A 15,392-nucleotide genomic window follows, 5' to 3' on the forward strand; every position below is an offset into this window, starting at 1 on the left:
GGACAGTATGGAAGTAGGCGATCTCTTAAGTATTCTGGACCCAAGCCATGTAGGGCTTTGAAGGTAATCACCAACACCTTGTACCTTGCCCGGAAACTAATTGGCAGCCAGTGAAGGGATTTCAAAACCGGTGTTATGTGATCGGTACAACGAGTACCTGTAATTAACCTGGCTGCCATATTTTGTACAAGTTGAAGTTTCTGAACTTGGCACAAGGGTAGCCCCATATACAGCACATTACAGAAGTCCAATCGAGAGGTGACCAGTGCATGTACTCAAGGAAGGGGCGCAGCTGGTGTATCAGCCGAAGCTGATAACAAGTGCTCCTGACTGTCGCATCTACCTGAGCTGTCAGGTGAAGCGACGAGTCAAGGAGCACCCCTAAGCTGCGGACAGAGTCTTTCAGGGGAAGTGTGACCCCATCCAGAACTGGCTGACATAATTCCATACCTGGGCTTGGGTTTCCTATAACAAGTACCTCCGTCTTACCTGGATTCAGCTTGAGTCGGTTTTCCCTCATCCAGTCCATTACCGCCCCAAGACAGGCATTCAGAGGAGAGATGCCATCCATAGACACTGCATCAGTTTGAGACATAGAGAAATATATTTGGGTGTCATCAGCATACTGATAACATCCTGCCCCATGTCTACGGATGATTTTTCCCAGCGGCTTCATGTAAATGTTAAACAGCATAGGAGACAATATTGCGCCCTGGGGACACCAAATTTTATCTCTCTTTTAGAAGAGCAACTGTCTCCTAGCGCCACCATCTGGAATCTGCCTGAGAGGTAGGACCGGAACCACTGTAGAACAGTGCCTCCGATACCTAACTCTCTCAGGCGTTCTAGAAGGATACCATGGTCAATGGTATCGAAGGCCGCTGAGAGGTCTAAGAGCACCAGCAGGGTCACACTTCCCCTGTCGATGCCTAGACGGAGATCATCGACTAAGGCGACCAAGGCCGTCTCAACTCCGTATCCTGCCCTGAATCCGGTTTGAAATGGGTCCAGATAATCAGCTTCATCCAAGACTGCCTGTAGTTGATTGGCGACTTAGTAGTCCCTTCCGACTCTAGGATCCTATGTATGCCTGCATGGGAGAAGGAGGGATGGACTATATGGCCCTTAGTAGTCCCTTCCGACTCTAGGATCCTATGTATTCCTGCATGGGAGAAGGAGGGATGGACTATATGGCCCTTAGTAGTCCCTTCCGACTCTAGGATCCTATGTATTCCTGCATGGGAGAAGGAGGGATGGACTATATGGCCCTTAGTAGTCCCTTCCGACTCTAGGATCCTATGTATTCCTGTATGGCAGAAGGAGGGTTGGACTATATGGCCCTTAGTAGTCCCTTCTGACTGTAGGATCCTATGTATTCCTGCATGGCAGAAGAAGAGATTGGACTATATGGCCCCTAGTAGCCCCTTCTGACTCTAGGATCCTATGTATTCCTGCATGGGAGAGTATCATCCTCCGCCTTCCTGCATGGCAAAGGGGGCGTGGCTAAGGAGGAGGTGTCTCTATAAGAGTCCTGGTCCCTTCTCTTCCCTCTGAGTTGCCGCAGTCGTCCTTACCAGGATGCAGGGAATGATGCTGGGCTCCTTCGGGGGGATGATGGGCGATGCAGTCCCCCCTTGGGGTCGGAAGGAGCCCCTCTTCGGGGGCCGCCACCCGTCCTCCATGTCCTCCCTGTCCTCCTCCAGCGGCTTCCAGTCCTGGGGCGTCGTCAACGGGAGAGAGGAAGTCCTTTCTTCCTCCTCCTCGGAGCTGAGTGCGAAAGCTGCGCTGCAGGGGCTGAACGACCGCTTCGCCGGGTACTTGGACCGGGTCCGGTTCCTGGAGGCCCGGAACCAGGAGCTGGCGGCCGAGGCCGGGGTCCTGCGGCAGCAGAGGGCCGGGAGGGCGGCCATGGCCGAGCTCTACGAGCTGGAGATCCGGGAGATGAGGGCCCACTTGGCCCAAGTGGAGGCCCAGAAGGCCCAGGAGGCGCTGGAGAGGAGCAGGGCCCTGGAGGAGGCCCAGCAGCTGCAGGAGAAAGTCTTGCAAGAGGAGAGGAGGAGAGGCACTGCAGAGTCCATCATCCGCAGCGCGGCCTCGCAAGCCCTGCAGGCCCAGAGAGAGGCCTCTCAGCTGGAGCTCAGGCTCAGGGCCCTGCAGGAGGAAGGGGCCGAGCTCCGGAGGGAGCACCGGGAGGAGGTCGAGGGGATGATGGGCATGGCAGCCCTCGCCGAGGCCCCCCTGGCCGACCGCCAGCCCCAGCAGCCCCAGCTGGCCGAGGCCCTCAAGGAGATCCGGGCCCAGCTGGAGGGACACGCCGCCCACAGCGCCAGCCACGCCGAGGAGTGGCTCAGAGGTGGGTCGCAAAGCCCATCGTCCACCAACACCCCCGGTTCCCTCCCTCCTGGGCTTTATACTGTCTCCCAATTAACTTGGAATGGGTCCTGAGGCTTTGCAAAAGGGAATAGAGGGTGGGAATGGTCATATTGGGAGGACTGCAGGTCCCATCATCCACCAACGCCTCCAATCCCCTCCCTCCTGGGCTTTGTGGGGTTTCCCAATGAACTTGGAATGGGTCCCGAGGCTTTGCGAAAGGGAATAGAGGGTGCAAACATTAATATTGGGGGGACTGCAGGTCCCATTATCCACCATCATTAGCCTTATCCAAGGAGGGGGGGGGCTTTGTAGTGTCTCCCAATGAACTGGGAGGAAAGGAAGGAGATATAAAGGGATGATAGACAGACAGACAGATAGATAGTTAGGAGATATAGAGGGATGATGGACGGATAGATATAAAATGTGGATGGACAGATAGACAGACAGAAAAACGAATGGATGGATGAGTTATACAGATAGATAGATACTGGGATGATGGATGGATATAGAATCATATAAAGGGAGGATGGATAGGCATACAGACATAGAAGATAGATGGATAGATATAGACGGATGAGGGATGGATAGATAGACTGAAATAGAGAGAGAGAGAGAAATAGATGGATAGATAGTTATACAGATGGATGGATGGAAGATAGATCTGGAGGATGGATGGATCTACTGGTGGTCTGGTGCCTCAAGGGAGAGGAAGTAACTTCAGCCAGGCGTCCTGAAGGAGAGGAAAATAACTTTTGGGGGACAGAGGAGGGGTCCTTCCCCAGGATTTGGAGGAAGGAGCCCATTATCCCCTGGCAGTCCTCCCTGTGGTCCTCCTCCTCCTCTGCAAAGGGCTGAGTCAGGCTGCACCAAAAGGGAGGAGGAGGAGGAGGAGGAAGGAGGGCACTGCAGTCGCTTCATCTTTAATTTAAGGCCTCGCTGCAGAACTGGCAGAGCCCTGGGCCATTGCCAATAGATCGATTGATCGGTCGATCAATAAATCGGCTGCAGGACTTGCAGATGCCTGATGTCAAGGATGGAGGCCGTTTACAAAGTCATCAATGGCTTCTCTATTGGGAACTAGTCACTCCCACCTTCTGGGAAAAGTCAGCACCATGGACAGCACTCTTCCCTATCTCTTTCTCTATCTATCTCTCTATCTATCTATCTGAGATTATCATCCATCCATCCATCTATGAACCAGATATATATATATGTGATTATTATCCATGCATCCATCTATTTAAATGTTCCATTTAATATGAAATTATTATCCATCCATCCTGTTCCAGGTATATATATATAGATATAGATATGAGAGTATTATCCATGCATCCTGTTCCAGATATATAGATATATATGTGATTAATATCCATGTATCCATCTATTTATTATTATTGTTATTAACCTTTATTTATAAAGCGCTGTAAATTTACACAGCGCTGTACATTCAATCTTTTTAATTGGACGGTTCCCTGCCCTCAGGCTTACAATCTAGAAATTGTAAATTGTAAAATTTAAATGTTCCATATATATATATATATATATATATTGTTTTGTCCCAAGGGCGATGCTACGGACTTTGGGTGTAGTAAGGCCTCTGGCTCTTGGGAACATAGCCAGAACAAAAGACTTGTCCACAAATTTCTTAAGTTTTTAAAAGCTTTACTGGATATAACACAAATAACACAAAACTGATTTCTTCTTTTTCTTACTATAGTCCTTTCTAAATACCTTGCTCTCTTCTTGATGTACTCTATCTTTCTTTGAGGACTATCTTTTTTCCTTTGTGGACTTATCTTTTTTCCTTTGTGGACTTATCTTTTTGTCAAAGGAAAATACTCTCTCCAGGTCTGACTTTGCTGAAATCTCACTACACACTGAGACTAGCTAGAGGGAGACAGCATAAGACCCTGGGATTTCCCACAATCCCTGTCTTTCTTAAAGCTGTAGACCTGTATTTTCCCTCTTAAACTAATACATAGAAAACCTAATATAATCTTAACTAAATATATGTCTCAAGAACATCAAAGATGCTCTGGAGGCATGACACTCCCCACCAAAACTCTTAATGAGTTTTCCATATAACTTTATATTAACTTTGAATACTAACACAGGTATGCTTTATATTTCAATAAACACATATGAAAGTCCAAGTCTCTAAATGACATTGTCATTGCAAAGAAAAACCAACTCTGATATTGGTCTATCAAATGTCTTTCTGCCTGTTTCTTTGGCTATTCTAACTTTAACTTTGCAAACTTTCCCATCGTCGCTTGGGATTGCTTTCTCGATGACTCTGAGTGGCCAGCTATTCCTTGGAACTTCTTTTTCTTTTAGCAGTACAATGTCTCCAGTTTTTAAATTGGGCTGAGTGTCCAACCATTTTGTCCGCTTTTGTAAGAGCGGTAGGTATTCTCGACGCCATCTTTTCCAGAAAGCATTGGCTAGTACTTGACTCTGCTTCCAATGATTCTTATAAACCCCTTGGAGATCAGATACTCTTGCGGGATCTGTCCATTCTGCAGTTTTGAATGTAAGCAGTGTGGCTGGTGACAGTACAAATGGATTTTCTGCGTCTGTAGACATTGGCACAAGTGGGCGGCTGTTGATGATGGAAGATACTTCTGCCATAAGTGTGACCAATACATCATGTGTTAGGAAGCTCACCTTTGACAGCAATGAGTTTAAAATTCTTCTAGAAATGCCTATCATACGCTCCCATGCTCCACCCATATGAGAAGCATGTGGAGGATTGAATAACCATACACACTTTTCTTTTTTCAGAAATTCTTGTAAATCTGGATCAGTAACAGTCTTTGCTGGCCATTTCAATTCTTTACAAGCACCTTGAAAATTAGTTCCACGGTCTGAACGGATGATTTTAGCTGGACCTCTTAAAGCAAAAAACCTTCGTAGAGCATTAATGAAAGATGATGTGTCCGTAGATTCAATTAATTCAATATGAACTGCCCTAATGGATAGGCATGTAAATATTATTGCCCACCTCTTATCGTTAATTGCTCCACCTCTGGTTTTACGAGCAGAAATTGTCCATGGACCAAAAACATCTATGCCTATGTTAGTGAATGGCGGCCCCATATTTAACCTATCCTGAGGCAAGTCAGCCATTTTCTGATGACTGCACTTTCCTCTCTGTTTTTTGCAAGTCACACAATGCCGTATTACTTTGTTGACCAACCTTTTTAAACCGACTATCCAGAAACCGGCTTCTCGCACTGCTCCTTCTCTGAAATGTCTGCCTTGATGTTGTTTTCTTTCGTGATAATGCTGAACAAGTAGAATTGACACATGATGCTTAGCAGGAAGTATGATGGGATACTTCTCAGGATTTTCTATTTCAGCTTTAGACAGTCAGCCCTCTACTCTGAGTAAACTGTTGTCTTTAAAGGTAGGACTTAAAGATCGTATAGAACTGGTTTTAGGCATTGGTCTTCCTTGTTTTGCGCAAGTTATTTCTTCCTGGTAGTTTTCGGCTTGTACAGTCTGGAAAACTATTAACTCTGCCTTCTCTCTATCTTCAACAGATGTAGCTTCCTTATCACAAAAACGTAGGAAATGAATAAGTCTTGCTAGACCTGTGATCAGACGGGTCCATGATGAAAATCTAGAGAATCGATGCGAACCCAGTGTCTTATCCTTAGGGATGTTTGATGCCAAGACTGTTATAGAGGGTCTAACTTCTTTATCTGTTTCTGGATCTTGCAACTCATAAGTTTCTGTTGTGGAACTTATATAGTCTGGGTCTAGCAAAAATGAAGGACCGTGTAGCCAGGTTGAATCTTTAAGTTTGCCTGCTGGAATGGCTCTGGATCCCTGGTCAGCAGGATTGAGGTCTGTGGGTACATATCTCCACTGTTCAGGGTTAGAATATTTTCTTATACGTTCTACCCTGTTGCTGACATATATATGGAACCGGCGATGCTCATTGTAGATGTAGCCTAAAACTACTTTGCTGTCTGTATGGAAAATAGTTTGATGAATTTCTAAATCAAGTTCCCTTTGAATTAGTTCGTAGATTTGGACTGATAAGACAGCTGCACAAAACTCTAGCCGAGGTATAGTATGTCCTTTGGTTGGTGCTAATTTTGATTTTCCTAATAGGAAACCCAGGTGGACTTCTCTGTCTTCAGTTATTCTCAAATAGGCCACTGAAGCTATGGCTTTAGTGGATGCATCAGAGAAAATATGTAGCTCTTGTAAAAGATCTAAAAGGTCCCACAACTTCTTGCTGTCTCTCATTGTGAGCTGAGGGAAGTCCTTTAATCTACATAAAAGAGAGGTCTCAATCTGAGCTGCACTTCCATATCTCTGGTCCAATCTGTCCCATGCAGCTTGTAAGGCTGCCGAAGGGTCTGCTATGTGAGCAGCATAAACTCTTTTTACCTGCTCTGAAGATGAAGGGCCGAGCCATGCCATTAGCAGGGTCAGTTCTTCCTTTGCAGATAATCCCATATCTTCCATGGCTCCTTGGAAGATGGCTTTCCAGAGGATGTAGTCTTCAGGTTTTTCTGAGAATTTTTGAACACCTTTGTCTGTTAAGTCTCTCCTTGGGTTCCTTGTTATAGTTGTGAAGTATGGGTCTGGCACATTTTGCAAATGTGGCTTTGTGCTGAGTGAAGCATGGATTGGTTGCTGTTGGTAACCCAGGTTAGTAGGAACAGTGGTATTAACCGGGTATGTGATGGGTTCTCTTTGACTGCTGAAGGACTGGCTCTAGTACGGCACTGAGGCAGGCACTGAGGTTACTGCTGAGGTCTGCACTAAAGGTGGTATTTCTGCAGGCTGAACAATGGGTGCAGCAGCTGGCGTTAGAAGCGTCTTAGGCTGAAACTCCTTTGCCTTGAGGTCTAGTTGTTGACCAGCTAAATAGGAAATCACTTTCTGTTTAGGGTCTTCTCCTAGGTTAGACAGGTCAGATGCCAGCGATTTTTCTTTGAGACCTTGTTCCAAGATCTGAGCTTTTTCTTTTAGCTGTTCTGAATTTGCTATTTGTTCCAAGGTTTCTAATTCAGCTTTCATTCTAGCTTGCTCTATTTCGAGTTCTTGGTTATTTTTGGTCTGTTCCATTATGAGTTCTTGCTTTCTTTTGGAAAATTCTGCCTGTTTTGCAGCTGCTGCTGCCTCAGCCTTTGCTTGGAGAGCTATCATCTCCAGCTCCGCTCCTACAGACCTTCGTGAGGAGCCACTACTACGGGAAGTGGTTTTGGAACTCCTGGTCTTGTGGGAATGCCAGGATGAAGTCACTTCTGAAGATGCCAAGCTTGGTGCTTTGTTCGTTTGAGGCTTTATTTCTTTTTTTGAGCCTCTGGGAGAGGTTGACAGTTTTTCCTCTGTTACGATGGCTGTCTCTGGTGACTGTTGAGATTCAGCTTGTTCTTTTTTCCATTGCTGAATTCGGTCATCTAGACTTCGGATAGCTTTGCTGAAGTCTCCTTCTTCAAGCTCTGATTGATCCTTTATTTCTGCCTTATTGTTTAAGGATTCTGGAGTATTTATACGGTTTAGCAGCTGGAACATGTGCTCTAACAGTGCATTCCAGCTTACAAAGTGGTGCATCATATTTTCTTTTAGTTCAAATGTTGCTTCAATGCTTAATGCCTGTTGGCTTGTCTTCATGTCTCCTTGCAAAGCTGACAAGACATTTTTTCTCTTTTCCTGAAGAGAAGCTAACTCTTCTTTTATATTTTGTTACATCTTTGCAGTGAGTTTCCTAGTTCTCACTGATTTGGTTTTTGAATCTGCAATTTCAGTTTCAATAAGCTCTTCAGGTTCCATGTTCTGCTGTTACAGTATTAGGACTCTCCTGCTCAATGAGGACTGAGCTATGGCTGCCTGACTGCTTCCAGGATTTCCCGCCTTTTTTAGCTCTCCTGCAAATGCTGACTGTCTAGGACTTTAGCATGCAAAGTCTTTGTAATTGCAACAGTTTGCACAGACCTGGGTTGCTTGGAATGCACACGATGGGTTGCAAACGGCTTTAGTTGCAGTTTGCACAGACCTGGGTTGCTTAGCATACACACAAAGGGTTGCAAAGGGCTTTAGTTGCTCTGGCCTTTGCTATCTAGTCTTCCAACTGTCGGTTAGGAAAACTCCCTTTCTGGCTGGCTCTGTTAGCAGAGCTTTCTTTATCTGGCCTGGGAAAGAGCTTTCCTTTGGCTGGCTCTGTTAGCAGAGCTTTATCTGGACCCGGGAGAGAGATTTCCTTTGACTGGTCAACAACTAGACCCCAAGGCAAAGGAGTTTCAGCCCAAGACACTTCTAACGCCAGTTGCTGCACCCATTGTTCAGCCAACAGAAGCACCACCTTTAGTGCAGACCTCAGCAGTAACCTCAGTGCCTGCCTCAGTGCCATACCAGAGCCAGTCCTTCAACAGACAATCCATCCATCTTATTCCAGATACACACACACACAATATATATGCATATATCTATATCTATATAGATATAGATATATAGATATAGACATGAGTGTATTATCCATGAATCCTGTTCCAGATATATAGATATATATGTGATTATTATCCATGCATCCATCTATTTAAATGTTCCATGTATGTGTGTATATATATATATATATATATGTATATATGTGTGTGTGTGTGTATATATATATATATATATATATATATGAAATTATTATCTGCCCATCCTGTTCCACTTATGTGTGTGTGTGTATAGATAGACAGATAGATATGAGAGTATTATCCATGCATCCTGTTCCAGAGATATAGATATATATGTGAGATTAATATCCATGCATCTATGAACTGTTCCAGATATAGATAGATAGATATTCTCCTATTAACTGTTCCAACCAGTCAATCAATTGATCAATCAATCTTACGTTTTCTTACCTTACTTTTAAAGAGCTTCTGAGAAAGTGCGACGGAAGGATTAGATCCGTCCCCGGAAGTGTGTCCACTCCGTGTTTTTGGTCTGAAGAGTGTCCTGCTGGGATGCTGGGATTTGTTGTCCAGAATTGAATGGGTAACTCTGTCTCTCTGGTCTTCCCTTCTCCTTCCGGCTGGTCAGTGAGGCTGGGCCAGCTGTCCGAAGCGGCCAAAGTGAACACGGACGCCATCCGCGCCGCGCAGGATGAGATTTCCGAATACCGGCACCATCTCCAGTCCAGGACAACTGAACTGGAAGCCCTGCACGGGACGAAGGACTCCTTGGAGAGGCAGAGGGTCGAGATGGAGGACCGGCACCACGGGGACGTCCAGTCTTACCAGGTAACTAGTTACCAGGTCACTGCAGGTCCCATCATCCACCATCGCCACTTTTTGCAGGGACTGGGGGGCTTTGCAGTGTCTCCCAATGAACTGGGAATGGGTTCTGAGGCTTTACAGAAGGGAATAGAGGGTGGAAATGCTCATACTGGCAGGACTGTAAGTCCCATCATCCACCATCACTACCCTTTCCTGAGACTGGGGGGCTAAATGAACTGGGAATGGGTTCTGAGGCTTTGCAACAGGGAACAGAGGTTGGAAATGTTAATATGGGGGATTGCAGGTCCCATCATCCACCACCACCATTGCTGACCCTTCCTCCTGGGCTTTGCAGTGCCTCCCAATGAACTGGGAATGGGTTTTGAGGCTTTGCAAAAGGGAGTGGAGGGTGGAAATGCTCATATTGGGAGGAGTGCACATCCCATCGTCCACCATCAGCAACCCTTTCCAGGGACAGGGGCTTTGTAGTGTCTCTAAATGAACTAGGAATGGGTTATGAGGCTCTGCAAAAGGGACTGGAGGGTGCAAACACTTATATTGGGAGGACTGCAGGTCCCATCATCTGCAGTGTAGGATTTCGGGAGCAAAGTCCTGGGTTCGAATCTCGGTTCAAATCTCTCCGCATTCCACATTCGCTGGGCTTAAGGGAAACAGCTGCACATAGGAAACCACTAGGTTTTGCAACCTGACTCTCTAGGAATTTGTGGTGCAACTCTATGGTCAACATCTGCAGGGATTTGACCATAGAGTTGTGCTGGAGGACCTACAAAATGCCTAGAAACCACTAGGGAAAATGCCTAAGAAAGCAGTAGGTTTTTCAACCTGACTCTCTAGGAATCTCTATGGTGCAACTCTATGATCAACATCTGTGTTGGATTTGACCATAGAGAAGTGTTCTCTCTAGGAATCTATGGACGATATCTGCCGGATGTTGACCATAGAGTTGGGCTGGAGGACCTACAAAATGCCTATAGAAGTGGCCTCTCTAGGGATCTCTACGCTTCTAATGCAAATAGATGTTGACCATAGAGTTGGGCTGGAAGACCGACACAATGCCTAGAAACTACTAGGCAAAATGTCTAAGAAAGCAGTAGGTTTTTCAACTTGACTCTCTAGGAGTCTCTATGGTGCAACTCTATGGTCAACATCTGTGCTGGATTTGACCATAGAGGAGTGTTCTCTCTAGGAATCTCTAGGTTTCTAATGCAAATCTATGGTCAATATCTAGGAATCTCTAGGCTTTTAATGCAAATAGATGTTGACCATAGAGTTGGGCTGGAGGACCTATAAATGCCTAGAGAAGTGGCCTCTCTAGGAATCTCTGAGCTTCTAATGCAAATAGATGTTGACCATAGAGTTGGGCTGGAGGACCTACACAATGCCTAGAAACCACTAGGCCAAATGCCTAAGAAACCACTAGGGTTTTCAACCTGTCTAGGAACCTCTATGGTGCAACTCTATAGACAACATCTGCCATTTTCTCCGACAGGAAGCCATTGCGCAGCTGGACAATGAGCTGAGGAACACCAAGTGGGAAATGGCAGTGCAGCTCCGGGAATACCAGGATCTCCTAAATGTCAAGATGGCGCTCGATATCGAGATCGCCGCTTACAGGTGGGTCGCAACGCGCGGCGCGGGGACTTCACGAAGTTCCGCCTTTAATGCACTTTAACGCTCAAGGATGACATATTGCAATGTGGGGAACCCTCACTAAGTCAAAATGGCAGACGAAAGTGACACAGAGTCCTTCCCAAAATGCAAATGGATCCAATCTCTTCCCAAAATGGCCACTGGAAGTGGCGCCAATCCCTTCCCAAAATGGAAGTGGAACCAAGTCCTTCCCAAAATGGCGACAGGAAGTGACACTGAGCCCTTCCCAAAATGGAAGTGAAATCAAGTCCTTCCATTCCAGCTGCCATTTTGGGAAGGAATCTGCCAAAGATCACTCTTTTGAGGAAGGACACCATTTTGAGAAGGACCCTGATGAAAAACAGAGGCATTTATGGGTCTTTCTGTGTATGTTTTTAATGGGTTCTTATGACTTCCTATTTCTCCTTCCCCCTTTTTTCCCGGAAACAGGAAGCTTCTGGAAGGCGAGGAATGCCGCATGGGCGCCGGCACGGCCACCTTCCCTTTCGCGGACGGTTTTCCAAAGGGCCCCGGCGTCCTGACTCAGATCAAGTTCAAAAGTGAAGAGAAGGTCAAAATGGTGGAGAAGTCGGAGAAGGAGACGGTCATCGTGGAAGAACAGACTGAGGAAATCCAGGTGACGGAGGAAGTAACGGAGGAAGAGGAAGAGGAAGAAGTTGAGACTGAAGGAGGAGAAGAAGATGGAGAAGCATCGACGGAGGACGCCAAGACGCCTGAAACGGCACCGCCTCCTGAGAAGACGCAATCCCCGGCGAAGGACAAAGCCAAGTTGCCCGAAATGGCGCCAACACCACCGGAAAAGCCGAAATTCCTGGCAAAGGATGAAGCCAAGTCGCTCGAAACGGTGCCAACGCTGCCGGAAACAACCAAGTCGCCGGAAAAAACAAAATCGCAGGCGAAGGATGAAGCCCAGTCTCCGGACGCTAAATCTCCAGCGAAGGTGGCTTCTCCCACCAAAGTGAAGTCGCTGACCAAAGAGGACGCCAAGATGTCCGCCAATGCCAATCCGGCGGCGGCGGAATCTCCGGAAAAGGCGAAGATGCTGCCGAAAGCGAAATCGCCAGAGAAGGAAACAGCTCCCCGGAAGGAAGCGGAAAAATCGCGTCCGAAGGAGACGAAGGATGAGAAGAAGGAGAAAGTGCATACGGAGGAGAAGAAAGACAGTAAGAAGGAAGAAGCGCCTCAGAAGGAGGAAGAGAAGAAGGAGAAAATGCCTACAAAACAAGTGAAGGAGGAGAAGAAAGAAGGAAAGAAGGAAGAACCACTTCAGAAGGAGACCAAAGAAGAAAAGAAGGAGAAAGTGTCCACGGAGAAGAAGAAAGAGAATAAGAAGGAAGAAGCACCTCGGAAGGAGGAAAAGAAGGAGAAAGTGCCTAGAGAGGAGAAGAAAGGTGGCAAGAAGGAAGAAGCACCTCAAAAGGAGACCAAGGGATCTGTGAAGGAAGAAAAGAAGGAGAAACTGCCGACGGAGGAGAAGAAAGAGAGTAAGAAGGAAGAAGCACCTCGGAAGGAAAGTAAGGAAGCTGCAAAGGAAGAAAAGAAGGAGAAAGTGTCCACGGAGGAGAAGAAAGAGAGTAAGAAGGAAGAAACACCTCGGAAGGAGGAAGAGAAGAAGGAGAAAGTGCCTACGGAGAAGAAAGATGGCAAGAAGGAAGAAGCACCTAAAAAGGAGACCAAGGGTTCTGTGAAGGAAGAAAAGGAGAAAGTGCTGACAGAGGAGAAGAAAGAGAGTAAGAAGGAAGAAGCACCTCAGAAGGAAAGTAAGGAACTAGTGAAGGAAGGAAAGAAGGAGAAACCACCGACGGAGGAGAAGAAAGAGAGTAAGAAGGAAGAAGCACCTCCGAAGGAAAGTAAGGAAGCTGCAAAGGAAGAAAAGAAGGAGAAAGAGGAAACGGAGGAAAAGAAAGAGAGTAAGAAGGAAGAAGCACTTCGGAAGGAGACCAAGGAAACGGTGAAGGAAGAAAAGAAGGAGAAGATGGAAGACAACAATAAGAAAGCTTCCAAGCCAGAACCGAAATCCCCGGAAGAGAAGAAGGAGACCGGTGCCAAAATAGCGCCGAAACCCGAGAAGGACGAGAAGAAAGACGACGCCAAGAAACCTAAATCCGAAGCCAAACCCAAAGACGATGCCAAGAATGCCGCTGCTGCTGCGGCGAAGGCGCCAAAACCCAAGGAGGGGAAAGTCAAGAAATCCTCCGGGACGGACACCAAAGCACACGAAAAAGCGACCGCGACCGAAAAGGCGAAAAAGAGTGAGAAGTGACGCCAGGAAAGTTAGACCTGTCCTCAAAATGGTGGCTGTTCCCTTTGACCTTAAAAAAGACATTTGTTTTTGCGCCAACGCACTCCTGTTAGCAATACGTAAAATCGGGGACGGAAAAGCAACGAAACCGAGCCCGTCGCGGTCAGCGCGAGTTTGGTTACGTTGCGATTGTCACATCCCGTAGCCACATATAACGATAATAATAATAATAAGCACTTTAATTTATTACGTAGGGGGTAGTAGGGGTAGTAGGGGTGACCTGTGCTGAAATCGCGACGGCGCAATAAGCGTGTTGGTCGGGCGCCATAAATGAATGTAAACTGTTAGTAGCGCTAAAAATTATGCTTTTTTTGGGGTCGGGGTTTATGGGTTAGGAAGGCTAGGAAATCCCCAAAACGGTCCCAAATGCCTTGCGTTCGTTTTTTCATGTACACCATCGACGCGGACCTTTATCCACAGCTGGACTTGGGATGAAGGTCATAGACATGGACCCAATCGGAAACGCATTTCAAAATCTCACGGACCTGCTTCGGGTTTTGGTCTGAATTTGAAAGGAAGAACGCGAAAGGAGTAATTTTTACCCGCAAATCGGTGCGATATCACATTTTTTCCGTATGCCTTTCCCTCTGTGGTGCGTTTTCGAAGTGTCCTCAGGGAACGTAAATTTGGGGCGAAGGGGTTTGCGATTTCCGTCACCATTGCCTTCCCACGTGATCAATGGCTCCCGGGATTTTCACACCACTTGCATCACGTGGAAACATGGCCGCCCACGACCGCGCATATGACACACAACCACGAATACAAAGTGCACTATGTCGAAACTGTTTGCCTCCAATGGCTTCTGTGCAATAAAAGCAAATTTAAAAAGCAACGCTCACTGAGAGTTTTGGCTTCTTTTCTCCGCCTTGCGTCACGGCCGTCATTTTGTGTGTTTGTGCGAGGGATGTTTTCGGAGCGGAAGGGAGCACAGATCAGCGATGGAGGACAGAGTAAACCTTTCGATGTGGAAGGCCTCATGTCCATGTCCCAAGCGAGTGGTCCCCAAACTGTTCCCCTTTTAAGAGCTTTCGGACTATATCTCCCAGAAGCCTCAGCCATGTTAGCCAATAGCCAGGGATTCTGGAAGATGAAGTCCAAAACAATCCTCCAGCGTAACCAAAGCCAAACTATTGCCGCTCTAATGGGACCTGCAATGCAGCCTCTACCTTGGAAAGGGGCCAGCTGCCTAGACAAGAAAAGACAGCGGGAAGACATTTTGGGAAGGAGGGGCAGCAAAGGAGCAGACGGCTGCGTGTTACTTGGATTCCTGCCACATTGCGGCAACAAAGCAGTCTTCAGCCATGCAGGAATACATAGAACACTAGAGTTGGAAGGGACTACCAAGGTCCATATAGTCCAACCCTCTTCTGCCATGCAGGAATACATAGGACCCAGTTGGAAGGGACTACTAAGGGTCCTATTGGCCAACCCACCTCCTGCCATGCAGGAATACAGTGAATACTAAAGATGAAAGGGGCTACTAAGGGCCTTATAGTGCAACCCTCTTCTGCCATGCAGGAATACAGAGAATATAAAGATGAAAGGGGCTACTAAGGGCAATAAAGTCCAACCCTCTTCAGCCATGCAGGAATACATAGGATCCTAGGGTCGGAAGGGACTACTAAGGGCCATAGAGTCCAACCCTCTTCTTCCATGCAGGAATATATAGGATCCTAGAGTCAGGGGCTACTAAGGGCCATATAGTCCAACCCTCCTTCTTCCATGCAGGAATACATAGGATCCTAGAGTCAGAAGGGGCTACTAAGGGCCATATAGTCAATCCCTCCTTCTGTCATGCAGGAATACATAGGACGCTA

General features: G+C 46.8%; 1 protein-coding gene across 1 annotated transcript; it reads left to right on the forward strand.

The window, feature by feature from the left end:
- Positions 1-1,539: 1,539 nt before the first annotated feature.
- On the forward strand, positions 1,540-14,423 carry LOC149308535 (uncharacterized). Its single transcript, XM_089535926.1, has 4 exons — positions 1,540-2,353; positions 9,427-9,626; positions 11,113-11,237; positions 11,703-14,423. The coding sequence occupies exons 1-4, from the start codon at positions 1,579-1,581 to the stop codon at positions 13,534-13,536; spliced, it is 2,934 nt and encodes a 977-aa protein (XP_089392052.1). The 5' UTR covers positions 1,540-1,578; the 3' UTR covers positions 13,537-14,423.
- Positions 14,424-15,392: the final 969 nt, after the last annotated feature.

The sequence above is a fragment of the Sceloporus occidentalis genome, unplaced genomic scaffold (genome assembly GCF_023333645.1).
Source record: "Sceloporus occidentalis isolate IW3139 unplaced genomic scaffold, rSceOcc1.0.p SCAF_8, whole genome shotgun sequence".
NCBI classification, from domain to species: domain Eukaryota; kingdom Metazoa; phylum Chordata; class Lepidosauria; order Squamata; family Phrynosomatidae; genus Sceloporus; species Sceloporus occidentalis.